General features: G+C 51.0%; 1 protein-coding gene across 7 annotated transcripts in view; it reads right to left on the bottom strand.

Moving 5' to 3' along the window:
- The window catches only part of PI4KA (phosphatidylinositol 4-kinase alpha), a 95,408-nt gene that overhangs the window by 55,056 nt on the left and 25,193 nt on the right, over positions 1-15,159 (bottom strand). For all 7 annotated transcript variants that reach the window (XR_007471535.1, XM_049697571.1, XM_049697572.1 and 4 more), the window contains exons 3-12: positions 14,654-14,747; positions 11,990-12,078; positions 9,643-9,715; positions 8,848-9,107; positions 8,304-8,370; positions 5,561-5,709; positions 3,972-4,037; positions 1,821-1,917; positions 534-725; positions 85-185 (exon numbers count right to left, since the gene is read on the bottom strand). Coding sequence is in view for 6 of the 7 variants with exons in the window: in XM_049697571.1 (XP_049553528.1) it covers positions 85-185; positions 534-725; positions 1,821-1,917; positions 3,972-4,037; positions 5,561-5,709; positions 8,304-8,370; positions 8,848-9,107; positions 9,643-9,715; positions 11,990-12,078; positions 14,654-14,747 (1,188 nt within the window). In the remaining variant the exon portion in view is untranslated. The remainder of the gene's footprint in view (positions 1-84; positions 186-533; positions 726-1,820; positions 1,918-3,971; positions 4,038-5,560; positions 5,710-8,303; positions 8,371-8,847; positions 9,108-9,642; positions 9,716-11,989; positions 12,079-14,653; positions 14,748-15,159) is intronic.

Below are 15,159 nucleotides of genomic sequence, written 5' to 3'. Positions count from 1 at the left end.
GCAAAAAAAAAAAAAAAGAAGGCCCTGCTGACGGGTGTCAGCACCGCGCCCCCAACCACCCCCACCGGGGCCCGTGAGACTTACCTGCAGACAGCAGATGAGCAAGGGCAGGTGAGCAATGATGACCTTGCTGGATGTCTTGGACTGCAGCTTCTCAGACAGCTTGATGCACAGATTCTCTGCGCCTAAGTTCAGAACAGAGGAGGGTACGGACCTTTAGCAAAGGCCAATGGTCACAAAAACTCCTTCATCAGTCAAAATAGAACGTGACTAAACCCCGGGCTCACTAACTCTGAGAAGCAGCTCCACCACAAAGTGTCGGAGGTGGGCGTCCCTGCTCCTTTCCTGCTGCTATGACGACACCATCCTGCGGGGTGGGCTATCCGTCCGCTGCCAGCCCCCACCCTGTCCCGTGTCCTGAGCATGGCTCCCCCCGAACCCCCACCTTCCTGGACCAGCACCATCTTCCGCCCCGAGCCCCCTCCTCTCCTCATAAGCGGAGGACACGCCAGGCGGTGGCACGGGGAACCCACCCTGCTCGTCCTTCACAGCCCACACCATGAGGTCTACGCAGGCGGCACTGGCCTGGCAGCGCAGCTTCAGGGGGCTCAGCTCGCTGTGGGTCCGGTCCATGTCGTGCAGGATCTTCTGGAGCTCCCCCTGGCTGGTGTTGAACTGCTCCAGCACGAAGTCATGGACCTCCTTCACAAAGGAGGTGGGCAGGTCTGCAGGAGGGAGAGCGGGCACAGATTCAGGCTGTGAGCAGCCGTGGTCTTTCCCTTGCGACAGACACCCAGGGAGAGGGAGCTGCTGCTGGCTACCATGCTTCCAGGAAGGCCGGCTAGGGCGAGCCAGGACGGGCACGCACGCCAGCCCTGCACACATGCTACCTGACACTCAGAATGGTCACCTCCCAGAGAAATGCGAGCCATGCTTTGTTTTAAGCTGTCAATACACTCAAACCTGAACACGAGACACAACCTGGGGAGTGCCATCACCAGAACTGGTCTGATTAACGAAAAGTACTCCTGTGATACTTTCTAAAAAGGGCGTCAGTTATCAGATGTGGGAAAGCTGGATGCAGCCCGAGGAGGACCCCCTGCACAGGAAGGCACCCAGTCTGCGGCCTCTCCCAGCTCTCGTCCTCGGGCCTGGACAGTGCAGGAGACCCGAGAGACGGCACAGGCAGAGGGCAGACTGGCCAAGAAAGCCAGCAGCAGACTGGCTAGGGGAGGCCACAGGCTCCGGGGTCAGGCCGAGCAGCCAGCACCTGCCGCTTTTCGGGAACCTAGCCCTCATGGTGGCCCCAACCAGGTTCAGGCCCCAGCAGTGCTTGGAATCAGATCAGGAAAACAGCTAAGGAGATTATGGGACACCCACAGGACACCATGTGGTCATCAAAGCTTTTGTTTATGAAGTACATTCAGCAACTTAAGGGAAGAGCCTAGGAAAACTGTGTTTAAAACACACAAGAGAGCCTGGAAGGAACTGCTAACTCCGTGTGTGAGCTCCGCTACTGACAAATTATTCTGAGTTGTAAGATCACGACTGCCTCGTTTTCTTATTTTTTTAATGTTTTGAAACATGTAAGGCAGACACATTAGACTGTATGCCTGACCAGGGGATCAGGACGACCCCACACGTCCGTGTCAGACATCAGCCGAGGAGACACACCCACCAAAGAGGCTGCGCTGCTGGCAGCACCGGGGGCAGGACGACAGGTGCATGTCCCTCATCGCCTGCTTCTCCCAGGAACGTGTCCACGTTCCTTGCAGATGCTGTGAAGCGGCCCTGGCACAAGGGCAGGACCCCACCCTCACCTTTCATGTAGTACAGAGTGTCCCGTAGCATCTTGAATGTGGCCACATAGAGGGGGTCGCTGAACACGCTGTAGTAGAGGTCGGCGCTGGGGTTGGCCTGCGGGTAGAGGCATGGGACGCGTGACTGGCACCGCCGGTCACTGCGATGACTCCCTCCTCCCTCCTACGCTCACACTGCCCAGAGATGCCTGCGGGGAGCAGCCCCAGGCCCCTGGAGGATGGACCACCTCCTCTCACTGAGGGCTCACCCTCTCCAGGCATCTTTGAACAAAAAGAGTGGGGGTGCAGGAGCCACAGGGCCACAAGACCACATTGCACCCTGTCCCCCTCAGTCATAGACACGACAGCTGGGGCACCTTCGGATTCGGCCTATGTTTTGTAACTAAAATTCACTTTAAATTTTCTTTAGCAATCTCATCTAAAATGTGACGCTAGTTTTCTTCTGGGGAAAAAAATTCATCCGAGGTCTAGTGAGTTGAGTAAGATGCTGTTAATTTTTCTGCACCCTCAGTCTAGTGCAATGGAAAGGCACGATTTACAAAAGTTCTGACACAGGTAAGCGCGGGGAAGGCAGATGCGGAGGCAAATCCACAGCGGGAAGGGGCCTGTGGGGCGAGGCTGGTGGAGGCCGTGTCCCATGGGCACCGGTGCCATCAGAGGGCGCTGCTCGAATGGCCCTACAGGCACAGTCCTCATGACTCCCTGCAGGGCAGATGTGACAGTGGCTGAGGTTAAGGTGAGCAGGGGTCCCACCCCAGAGCCAGGAGGGAGGAACCTGGGCGGTGCAGCCCGGCCCCAGGGCCCCAGAGCTGTGTGATGAAGGCCCTGCCAGCCTCTGTCTTCCCGGCTGAGAGCGGGTGTGCCGTGGGTTCAAGGAGAGGGAGTCACATCTGGCACATAATAAGCACGGTCACTGCCAGTGAAGGTGGATGAGGAGGAGGATTATCCTGCAGTGACTCGGGTTCGAGCTTTTATTTAGCCACAAAACCAATTCTTCAAATGGACATTTACACTAAAGTCCAAATTATGAAACAAAATATGAGAAACTGCTCTGTTCCACGGGGAAAAGGGCCCCAAAGCCCCATGTTCCTGGCATTCCTCTCCCCTCAGGACCCAAGCCAGCTCTTCACCACGGACGGCACTCGGGCCCAACACGTCTGGCTGCTGTGCCTGCCAGCCCAGCTCCAGCCCTGGCCTCCTGGTTTGCCCAGGGTCACACGACCCCACACCGACGAAGGACACCAGGACACCTCTGAGAGCAAGCACAGTGAGAGCTCAGGCCCACGGGCAGGAGGGCTGCGGACCAGCTGGCAAGTGACCGGTCACACACCTAATGCCCGCAGACAGCGGGGTGGAGCGCATGCAGGGCAGGAGCTGTGGCCTGCAGCATAGGGAGGTCCCTGGTGGTATCCTTCCCGCTTCATAACTGAGCCTGGTGGTGCCAGGCGCTGCATGTCTTATAATCGGATGAGAGAAAGAATGCCAGGCTTAACAAGGAATCTGAGCCCAGCACATGGCCACAGCAGCCATCAGCCTGGAAATCGGTGATCTCTCTGGACCCTGACAAAAGGGGGCTGACCCAAATGTTCCCAGGGACTTTGAGGCCTCCCAGCAGCGACATTTAATGATTTTATAAATAAAGCTGTGGGCCTTGGTTCCAAACATGCTAAGGACAGAAGATGCCTGAGTACACACCTCTCATACTCACAGGCCAGGGCCTGCAGTGCCTGGACTGATGAGAGGTGTGTACCGAGCCCTGGCAGTGGCTCTGCAGGCACCGTGGGGGCAAGGACCACAATGGAGCAGAGTTGGGGCCCAGGCCGCAATCCAGCTCCCATGCTGACCATGGGACGCGGGCACCAGTTAGTCCTCCCCGAACCTCTGCTTTCACCTGTGAAGTAGAGGTTCTGACCAGTGCTCAGGGGCCAGGACGGGGCACCGGTAGGGGACACATCTAAAGGAGCCAGGCACAGGGCAAGGCCTTGGGCGGCAGGTGTGCTGTCGTCACTGGAACGTACGCAGAAGTCTCAGGGCGAGCCTCTCCCTCACTCCAGCGGCCCCACCCCACCGACTGCAAACCCTCCCCACTCCCCCGACACAGGTGTGCCTGGCAGGTGATCTCGGCGTGATGCCCTCAGAGGGAGTACGTACCTCCATCACGCTGGCTACGACTGCATCCAGGGACTTGAGAACAGGCTCCTCAACAATCTTCTTCACCTGCAAGGGAAACGAGACCTCGTGAGCACCTGGCACACATAGGGGGAGACAGGAGTGCCAGCTCATTCCACTGAAGAACAAATCGTGCTGACGTATGAAACCATATCACAAGCTCACAGTGAAAAATGGATGGAAATAAGAGGCCAACAATGAGCACATCACTGGAGCCCCAAGGCTCCAATATACACACAAATGTCCCTAATCCTGCCATCACCTAGAACTTCTTTCTTACCATAGATGGGAATGAAATAAAAACAGAAAAGGAACCAACTCCCTCAAATCTGGGTACATGAGGTTTCCATTTCCAGGAAGCGAAAGCGCTGAGACTCCAGGCAAGACTGACTTTTCCCCCCCGAGGCCCCTCCCAGACGTGGTAGACCCCCATCACAGCCGGTCCCCAGGCGCCAACGATGCCCCCTCCCCGGGCCAGGGCGCTGGCTCTTCCGGGCGCTGCAGCACACACTGCGAATTCCTCACAGGAGCACTGGCCACCCCCACCCTGGCCCCACTCTGTACCAGTGCTCAGGACAGGAAGAACTGTTCTGCCGACTAAGAACCGCCTGAGAAACTGCCACCACACTACAGTGCTTTAAGGTTATTTTTAAAACATATGGATAATGATAAACGACAGGCCAGGAGAAGAAATTTAAAAATGGTTTAGAAGAAAACCTAACCTTGAAAGTTAAAAAAAACTGAAAAACAAATTCCCCTGAACGAACCAAGACATCCAGCCTTCAACTGGAATCTCTTGACACGACCCTAAAGAGCTGCTGTCCCGTCGGGACACTGACAGCGTGGCCGGCTGGGGGGTCTCAGGACAGCCGGCTACTGAGCAGCTCACCCTGGCTCCACCCTGCCCGCCGACACTGGGTCATCTTCTTGCTTCTCCACCCGTAGCCACCACCTCTGGGCCATTTCTGTTCACACTCCTCACAGGCAAGCGCCACGTCTCCGGCCCCCACCTCACCCCGACCTTCTTCTCTCTCATTCGTTCCAAAGCAGAAAGCCCTGTCTTTGGAGTCTGTCCTGGCCCACCCAAATCCACCATGCAGCACCCTGGTACAAGCATGGCAACTTCAGGGGTGGGTCACAGGCCCAGCCACTCCAGGACTCAGACAATGGCATCTCTGATGTGACTGCAAAGATCACACAGAGGTCCCCAGACAGGAAACATTAGCTCTGTATTACTCCAAAAAGAGGAGCCCCTGAGCTGGGTCAAGTGCAAGAGCAGGTGGGCTTGGGGTCGGACCACAGCCTGAGCCTGGGCCCTGCCCTTAGCCCTTAAAGTACTTGACACCAACTTCCTCACCTCTAACAAGGGGACGCATGGCCACGCCCCACGTGGCGGCTGCAGGGACAAATGAGAACATGCCACACAGCAACTCCGAGGATGTGACCCTCCTTCCCTCTTTAATCTGAAAACTGTGACTACCAAGCTGTGCTGTGAAATATAGGCTGACACAACTAGCAATTCCACTGGTTGATATACCCGTGGTCCATCTATCCATCAAGGCTATGCTTACCAGGTTTACGAGTTCCCGGAGCATCTCCAGGGGAATACTGAACTCCTTGTAAGTGATGCCATTGAAAAGAGGAGAAACGGAGAAGCTGGAGCTGATGGTGGAGAAGTAGTAGTCGGGCTCCAGGGCACCCCCATCAGGCAAGTAAGAGGCTGATGGGGCAAAACCAGAAAGTCAGTCATGGGAGTATGAGACCCAGATACTCCCTCAAGAACCAACAACGGTATCGATTTTGCTTTTGTTTACACTCAAATTCCATGTGAAGTAAAGGCTGATATGATTCAGCAATCCCACTCCTGGGCATATATCCAGAGAAAATTCTAATACAAAAGATACATGCACCCCAACGTTCATAGCAGCACTATACACAATAGCTAAGACATGGAAACAACCTAAATGTCCATTGACACATGAATGGATAAAGAAGACGTGGGGGCTTCCCTGGTGGCGCAGTGGTTGAGAGTCCGCCTGCCGATGCAAGGGACACGGGTTCGTGCCCCGGTCCAGGAAGATCCCACATGCCGTGGAGCGGCTGGGCCCGTGAGCCATGGCCGCTGAGCCTGCACGTCTGGAGCCTGTGCTCCGCAACGGGAGAGGCCACAACAGTGAGAGGCCCGCGTACCACAAAAAAAAAAAAAAAAAAAAAAAAAAAAAGATGTGGTACGTATATATACAACGGAATACTACTTAGCCATAAAAAAGAATGAAATAATGCCATTTGCAGCAACATGGATGGACCTACAGATCATCATACTAAGTTACTAAGTGAAGTAAGTCAGACAGAGAAAGACAAATATCGTTATGATACCACTTATATGTGGAGTCTAAAAAACATGACACAAATGAACTTATTCACGAAACAGAAACAGACTCACAGACATAGAAAACAAGCTTACAGTTACTAAAGGGGAAAGGGGGTGGGGGAGGGATAAATTAGGAATTTGGGAGCAGCAGATACAAATTACTCTATGTAAGATAGGTAAACAACAAAGTCCTACTGAATAACACAGGGAACTACAGTCAATATCCTGTAATAAACCATAGTGGAAAAGAATCTGAAAAAGAATATAATATATATGTATAACTGAATCACTGTGCTATACATCAGAAACTAATACAACGTTATAAATCAACTATATTTCAATTAAAAAAAGAAGTAAAAGCTGGATTGCAAATCCTTGGGGAGGGTTGCCTCTCACTGGGGTGTTTCAGGTCAAAGCTTAGGTAGAATCATGTCCTAATATTTTCCACCCAGACATGTGAGAACAACAACAAAAAAAGAATTACACCTTTTTACAGGTTAAGAGCCATGACAGCAGGAGGCAGCTTACAACAGAGCGGGGGCAACAATACTGAGAGGAGCTGAGACGCTGGAGGCCAACACGGTGAAGCCACAGAGGGGGCTGGACGGGGGGTGGGGTGAGGCCAAATTAAAGGGAACAGGTGGGGAGAAGGTGGGAAGGGTGTGTGTGTGCGTGCATGAAATGTGTGTGAAAACTACATAAAACATGTATATGTACAGTGTGCATGAACACACATGCTCCATGTGTTTTCCATTATATATGCACCCGTGTGACCGGCTTATCTCACTCAGCATCACATACAGGTTCATCCACGTTGTCACAAATGGCAATATCTCCTTTCCTAAGGCTGAATAATATTCCTGGAGGGCATTATGCTGAGTGAAGTAAGCCAGTTACAGAAAGAAAAAAACTGCACAATCTCACTTATATGTGGAATCTAAAAAACTCAAAGACATGGGAGCAGAGAGTGTGGTGACCGGGGCGGGAGGTGGGGAAATGGGGAGATGACGGTTATGCGGGCTGAGTCCAGAGAGCTAATTACACCGTGCTGGATGCTAGAAATGCGCTGAGAGAAGAGGTGCTCTAACCACACACGCACACACACAATGGTGACTATGTGAGGAGATGTATAGTTAATGGCTTGACTGCAGTAACCACCTCACCACATTTATGTATATCAAACCATCATGTCGTTCACCTTAAGGACATTAACAGTTTATTGTAAAAAATAATGATAGTCATAAGACAAGGCAAGAAGTCTGTGACCCGGACACACACCACGACATGAGGATGACATCCTGCGTGGCTGACCCAGTGCGTGGTGGACACAAAAGGAGGCAAAAGGCAGAGCTGCAGGAACCACAGGTGTAAGATTTGGGATTTATGCAGGGGTGTCACTGATAATGGAACGGATGGTGCCATGAGGCGTGGAGGTCTTGTTTCCCCACTTCCTCCCCACAATCTGCATCTTACTTCCTTCGAGGAGAAGGTGAAGGCTATTGTAACAAGTGTCTGACACTGCACAGAGCTGCCACACGAATCAAATTCAGTAAATTACCTGAAAGTCCTTTGTGAACAGCAAAGCTCTACAGAAAGTATTACTCATTAAACATAAGGGATTACATGCAGTCTCATTACTATGTTCTTTAATGTTATCCATGCACTTAATGACCTTAAACAACAAGAAACAAGAGAAGGACCCACCGCTGGTATTTCCACCTGAAAAGCAGTGCTTTCACAGGTTAATGTACTAAGATTCAGATGGCAGGCATTTGGGGTCCTGTATATTATTGTCTGCACTTTTCTCTATGTTTGAAATATTTTTAGATTCAAGTTTAAGAAGTTTAATCAAAAATAGAAAATAAATGCTTTCTAAAAGCTTGACACTCAAGATGCACAACAGCAGTGCCTGGGGGCTCGGTCAGCAGAAAGGCGAAGCCCACCTTCGAAGTAGTGAAAGGTGGATCCTCCAGGGGAGCTGGGAGGGGGCACCCCTCGTTCAGGGCTGACCTGAAACACACAACCACACGCACAGATAAGAAAGGCCAGTCAGACCTCAGTCAGATCTGTCTCAGACAAGGCTCCCTCTGCTGGCCAGAGCCCTGGTTCAGCCCCACCTCCTCGCTGAAGCCCACCCTGGCTACAGGTTCTCTACTGTAATTCTAAATTCTTGTGTCTAGCCATATATTCTACACCTGATGACTGAGCCAGACTATTCCCAGTGTTTCGTGTCCCTGTCTTTCTCCATGAGTCAATTACATATTCTCTACAGGCACCAACTGTCTTGCACTCAGAAAAGAGCTGGTGCCCAAACACTTCACCTCCCAGGAGATGACTCACTTATAAATCTTAAAAAGGACAAGGCAACCTTTGAATTAAAGAGAACTCTAATGAGAATCCTTCACATTCCCCAAGTTCCCTCAAACTACATGCAAGTGGGCACCTAACAAGCCCCCGTCCCCTGTCCGTCTGGGCGCATGGCCCCACCTGCGAGATGCTGGACACGCTGCTGGCCTTTCTCTTCAGGGTGCCCTCCTGACACACCGCCAGCAGGTTGCTGGGGAGGATGGAGCGAAAGTCGTTGAAGGACCGCCTCCGTACACCTTCCAGCTCCTCGGGGACGTGGAGGGAATGAGGAGGGACTCTGGGGAAGAGCCTGGACAGGAGGGACTCTTCCGTGTTGCTGTAACGCCCAAATGCGCGGGAGATTCCTATGAGGCACGGGACCGCATACTTGCAGAGGTATTCTGGAAGGCAGAGGGAAGCCGTGGCAGCACCACCTGGGGACCTGGGACCACCCATCTCAGGGCCCCCCACCAGCAAGTCCACGGGCCAGAACTAGCCATGGCAACAGGGCCAAGCCCAGGCACTGACCGGCAGTATTTTCCATCCATCCTCAACCACGGCTGCAGACACGGCCTGTGGGTGGGAGGTCTTAACCACGCACAGCACCTCCAAATCAGTCCCTCAGCCACGTCACCTGAGCAGGCTCCCTTACGGGACTTAATCAGTGCATTTAGTCCTTCTGGGAGCAGATTGGTAGCCTCACACCAGAAGAAAAATGACTTTCAGACATGTTACAGGTGAAGAAACCGAGCCCCAGAGGGGGAAGTGGCCCAGCATTCAGGCAGCAGACCTGTGCTCATGACCCCACGTGGGCTCTCAGCTAACATGCAGCAAAGGTCACGTCCACCAGATACACTGGTTGCAAAGAACAGAAAATCTGAAGACTGGGAAAAGCAAGGGGAAGGATAATCACAAACAATAAAAAGAAAAACATACCTTTCTCTTGAATCTCCAAGGCCTGGCACATTCCCAAAAGGACATGCAAAACCTGCAAAAGCGCCTCTAAAATCTGGAATAGCCAAGGAAACATAACACACAAACTTATAAACAAAATCAGATAAATATCACAAAATTAATTCAGAACTAGAGGGAGCTTTAGACATTCTCTTGTCCAACCTCATTCCTGATCCATAACCCCCTGCACGGAAGCTCTGCAGAGGGGTCAGGCAACAGACCTTCTGTGGACAGAACCCTCCCTCTCTGGCTGGTCCACAGGCCTCCTAACTCTGGAAACAGGTGACAGGCCCCCAATCTCTCTTCACAGCTCAACACCCCTGGTTCTTTCCATCCGTTCCTTATGATTCAAGTCCTTGCTGATGGCCTGCCTGACTCCACTATAGCTCAGTATGTAAGAAACCATCTCCAACTGCAGTGCTCAGACAAAACACACTACTATTCCAGCGATGCTGGGGATCTCCCCGAGTAATCACCAGACTCAGCACGGACCCCAGACGTCTGTGGACATGACACTGGCTTTCCAGCAGCCCTTCACACTGCTGGCTCCAATGAACTCACAGAGAAATGAAATCCTTAAGTGTCTCTCACACATGCTGCCTCAAGCTGTGCCCCTCCACCCGCAGGGCTGGTATTTTTTTGCCCGTCACTGAGCCCCACAAAAGCTCAGGGCATAAGCTTCAGTTCACTGCGAAGGTCCTCGATTCCCAGCTTGGCATCTGAATCATCTACAGACGAGACTGACTTGCTTTCAGGATTTTCATCCCCGGTCCTGGCTGGTCCTAGCTGTTCAGCTTCCACCGCAGGGGGCAGGCGACCAGAGACTCCTGCCAGGTGCCCCTGGGGTGGTCCTTCAGGTGGCTCTGCAAACCCTGCCCTCCGCTACACTGCTGACCCAGGATGTCAGGAGAGGCGTGGTCCAGGCCCTGATGAAGAGCACCCAGACCGAGTCCCTCTCACCTCCCCCACTTCCAGTCTTGGGGAATCCAGGCAGAAAAATGAAGTTGGTCTGAGGTGACTTGTTCATCACCAAACTGCTCACGTTTTGCTACTGTCAAATGATGCGGAACAGTGAGGACCTGGAAAGCAATGTTTCGTCCATTTCACGTATTAAAGTTATGCCACCATCTTCTGTGGTGACCTATTTCAATAGGTGTTACTGATAGAAAAGCCCTGTTAGCTTTTTAAATAATATGTGATTCTAACGTATCTAGTTATCTCTTTAGCCAACCCACAAGTAAATAAAGAACCTAAACTAAGAAAGAAGGGTGGAGACCAACATAATGGCAGAAATAGGGACACAGAATTTACAACGTGATAGTAAGGAAAGAGATTTTAAAAATTAAAAAAGATACAGGGGGGCTTTTCTGGTGGCGCAGTGGTTAAGAATCCGCCTGCCAGGGCTTCCCTGGTGGTGCAGTGGTTGAGAGTCTGCCTGCCGATGCAGGGGACATGGGTTCGTGCCCAGTCCAGGAAGATCCCACATGCCGCGGAGCAGCTGGGCCCGTGAGCCGTGGCCGCTAAGCCTGCGCGTCCGGAGCCTGTGCTCCGCAACGGGAGAGGCCACCAGAGTGAGAGGCCCGCGTACCGCAAAAAAATAAAATAAAACAAAGAAAACCTTCCTTCTAAAAAAGAATCCTCCTGCCAAAGCAGGAGACACAGGTTTGAGCCTTGGTCTGGGAAGATCTCACATGCTGTGGAGCTACTAGGCCTGTGTGCCACAACTACTAAGCCCACGCTCTAGAGTCCACAAGCCACAACTACTGAGCCCGTGTGCTGCAACTACTGAAGCCCATGCGCCTAGAGCCCATGCTCCGAAACAAGAGAAGCCACCATAATGAAAAGCCCATGCACCACAATGAAGAGTAGCCCCCACTCGCTGCAACTAGAGAAAGCCCTCTCGCAGCAACGAAGACCCAATGCAGCCAAAAATAAATAAATAAATAAAAGGAGAGAAATATGAAATACATTTAAGTAACATTTCCAACAAAATAAACTAAAACTAAAAAAACTGGAGCACTTGAAGGAACGGCTCCAGCTTTCCAGAAAATCTTCTCCTATGAACGTCAGTCCCCAGCATGGAGGCAGGAGGACGCGTGACCTTTTGCTGGCCACCTCACAGGGCAATTGGAAAAGCTGAATGAGATAAGACTCGGGAGGTCGCAGGGGACTAAGCACTGCAAGCAGGATTTAACATTTCTCATGTGTGTGACTAACAGTATGAAATAAATCAACATAAACAATCCAATCACTTTTTTTTTTTTGCCCTGTCATCACTTTGGGCCTCTCAGATCTTACAGAAACACACACCAAGTCACCACACACTTACCTCATCCCTGAGGGAAGGGTCCCTATAAGCCACGTCAGACAGCAAAGTGACCAAGCAGAAGCTGAAGCTCTCAGCCACTGGGAGGGTGCCTGGAGGCAGAAAGACAGGAATCGGATCATCACACTGACCAGCCACCCCATCTGGCTGTTCCCTCTCACATGGCTGCCAAGGATCTGCTTATAGTGGAGGCCGCCCTCGTCAGGATGAGCCTCCAGAGAACAGATATGGGCCCAAGGTGTTCGCTGAGAAACACCCCTGCCTTCCTTGTAATAAAATGTTTCGGTTCAAGAAATTGAAATGTTTGCTGAGCCAATTTATAGTCTGAGATTACAGAGCCTCTCAACATGACAGATTCCATGTTTTATTCCCGACCTAAATAAAATTGGGAAATCAATCTTGGTAAGATGTGTCACTTGGTAAGTGATGTGTTTGCCAAAGATGTTCCATGGAGGCTAACTGTCAAACACCAATTACTATCACTTTAAACTGAATTGATGGTTTTTTTCCTTTTTTCTTCTGACAGGTGGAGAAAATCCTCAGAAGAGCACCCAGAGATGTGCTCTATTCCTCGTAGGTTTTTAAGCCCTTCCCTGACTGAGCCTGCCAGTACAGAGATTCTCAGAAGCAGAGCCTCAAGGTCAAGAAGGGAGCACTACACCCAAAAGACCACAAGTGAAGCACCACTTCTGCACTTTGGGAAGTTTAGACCTGCTGCCGAGGAGGTCCAATCACTATTAAACATTTAACCAATTTTGAACGTTGAGCACTGACTCAAAGACACACACACACAGAGCAGACGACCACTGCGTGTCTACTTCCGCACACGTGATTCTTAAATGCAGCTCTAGGTCCTTCTCAAGCTTGAGCGTGGCCGGGACCACCAGGAGGGCTTGTTGAAACGCAGTCTGCCTGACTCCCGGGCCCAGAGTTCCTAACTCAGTAGCTCCAATGTGGGGTCTGAGAATCTCCTTTCTGACAAGTTCCCAGGGTGCTGATGCTGCTGGCCCAGGGATGGCCCTTTAAGAACTACTGCTATGGGGTTTATCAAAGCATAAATGATATTGCCTTAATAGAAACTAGGAGACTGAAATATTACCCGATAATTGGAAATTTATATATCTCTAACAATTTTTTTTTAATAAATTTATCTATTTTTTATTTATTTATTTTTGGCTGCATTGGGTCTTCATTGCTGCGTGTGGGCTTTCTTTACTTGCAGTGAGCGGGGGCTACTCTTTGTTGTGGTGTGTGGGCTTCTCACTGTGGTGGCTTCTCTTGTTGCGGAGCACGGGCTCTAGGCATGCAGGCTTCAGTAGTTCTGGCTCGCGGGCTCTAGAGCGCAGGCTCAGTAGTTGTGGTGCACGGGCCCAGCTGCTCCGCAACATGTGGGACCTTCCCGGATCAGGGCTTGAACCTGTGTCCCCTGCATTAGCAGGTAGATATTTAACCACTGCGCCACCAGGAAAGTCCCTAACAATGTTTAAATAATGCTAAAAAACTCATTCGAATGAGTCCAAGTATACAGAAGTGATATTTGTTTTGAAATAAAATAGGATCAACACTTTCTAGTATTCTACTTCTCCCCAAATTAGGTAACAATGGTAGACACAGATGTTTCACTTTTCAGCAATGCTCTATTTAATCTGTAGTCTTTCAAATTCCAGGACACCTAAATAATTCGGGGTCTGTCAGCTTTAGGTACAGTAAGTCACCAGAAATGTTGAAAACCCGAAGGGCAAGAGGAACACGGGCAGGCACAAGCGGATGTTCATGAGGACAGCACAGTCTCCAGCAGACTGAGCCCACCTGACAAATTCAGGCCATGCCACCAACAGAAAGGACAAGGGCCTTCTTTGCAGGCACCAACCCCCTGCTAGATCTGAAGGTGGGGGCCTTGGACTCAGAGAGAGAGATTACAAGGAAACTTCAGTCTCATGGGTCATGAACTCTGAAATGTTGGAGATCTTCCAAGCTGATTTTGGAGTCTTGGGAAATCCGTTTACAAGATCATGAGTGTTATAAGCATTTAGCACAATGCCTGGCATGTAGGGGACCTATGTAAATACTTCGGGAGGGACAGGAGGAAGAAGGCAAGGAGGGAGGAAGGGAGGGGAGGGCAGTGGAGGGGAAGAGAGAAAAGATTATCTAACTTTCTCTTTGACCTTAAAGAGAGATCAGTATCAAATACAAGTTAAAAAGAAATACACATGAATTTATTCCACTTGCAAAGATGCAAAGTTCAGTGGAAACTTAGCAACATCGACAAAGCGATAAAACTACTGACAGTGGACATAGTGGTTGAGTCCCAAACTCCCATCTCAGCTCTCCTTTCTGTGCAGCCACCAGGCCATCTGGAGAACTGACCTCACTGCAGGGTGAGCCTCTCCATCTGAGGCAACAGACCAGCTCAGGGACAGCAGGGGACCCAGGGCAGCCAATGGGACATGAGCAAAGGTTCCTGAGGGTCCCCGTGGTCCTGCTCAGCTCCGCTCATCCCGCCCAGGGCTCTGGGCAACGTGAGAAAGCGCTAGTGCTGCAGGCACAGGAGTGGAACCAGCTAGAAGCATCCTAACTGCCGCGTTAGTGTGATTAAACATTCAATCCTCGCAGACGGGAAACACACAGATGCTTCCTCGCATTCAGGGAAACTTTAAGCAAAACTACCTCTGCCTTTCCGAGCTGTGCTTTCTTCTACCCAATACACTTTCGGAAGACCTTTAAGAAGTCGAAGAAGGTAAGGAACCACAGAATCTTTGTGCTAAAAAAAAAAAAAAAAAAAATACATTTAATTAAGTACACGATTGGTAGCTTTTTAGCACAGACTGAGCCCAAAACAAAGCACATCCACATCCTGATTATCTCAGAGAAGGGCGTTTGCACAGCGTCGCACCCTTCCTGCTGCACATGGCGGGCAGCGTCCCTACGGCCAACAGGAAGGCCGACACCTGCCCTCTGCTGCTCAGGGTCCAGCCTGGCTCTGGCCTCCAGAAGAAGACACATGTGCACACACTCAGAACTGCCTCCTGCCAGGTGTTTAAAGTCCCCAAACCCAAACCTCAGGACCACATCCTCCAGACTGGAGAGCAGCTTACAAACTTGGTGATGCTTCTTTCTGTTGTTCACGGCCCTTGTGCTCTTCCCTTCCTTTCATAAATTTTCGGCTTCATGTT

The sequence above is a fragment of the Orcinus orca genome, chromosome 15, assembly GCF_937001465.1.
Source record: "Orcinus orca chromosome 15, mOrcOrc1.1, whole genome shotgun sequence".
In the NCBI taxonomy this organism is placed as follows: Eukaryota; Metazoa; Chordata; class Mammalia; order Artiodactyla; family Delphinidae; genus Orcinus; species Orcinus orca.
The sequence above is the reverse complement of the archived record's forward strand: the minus strand, read 5'-3'. Positions and strand labels throughout refer to the sequence as shown.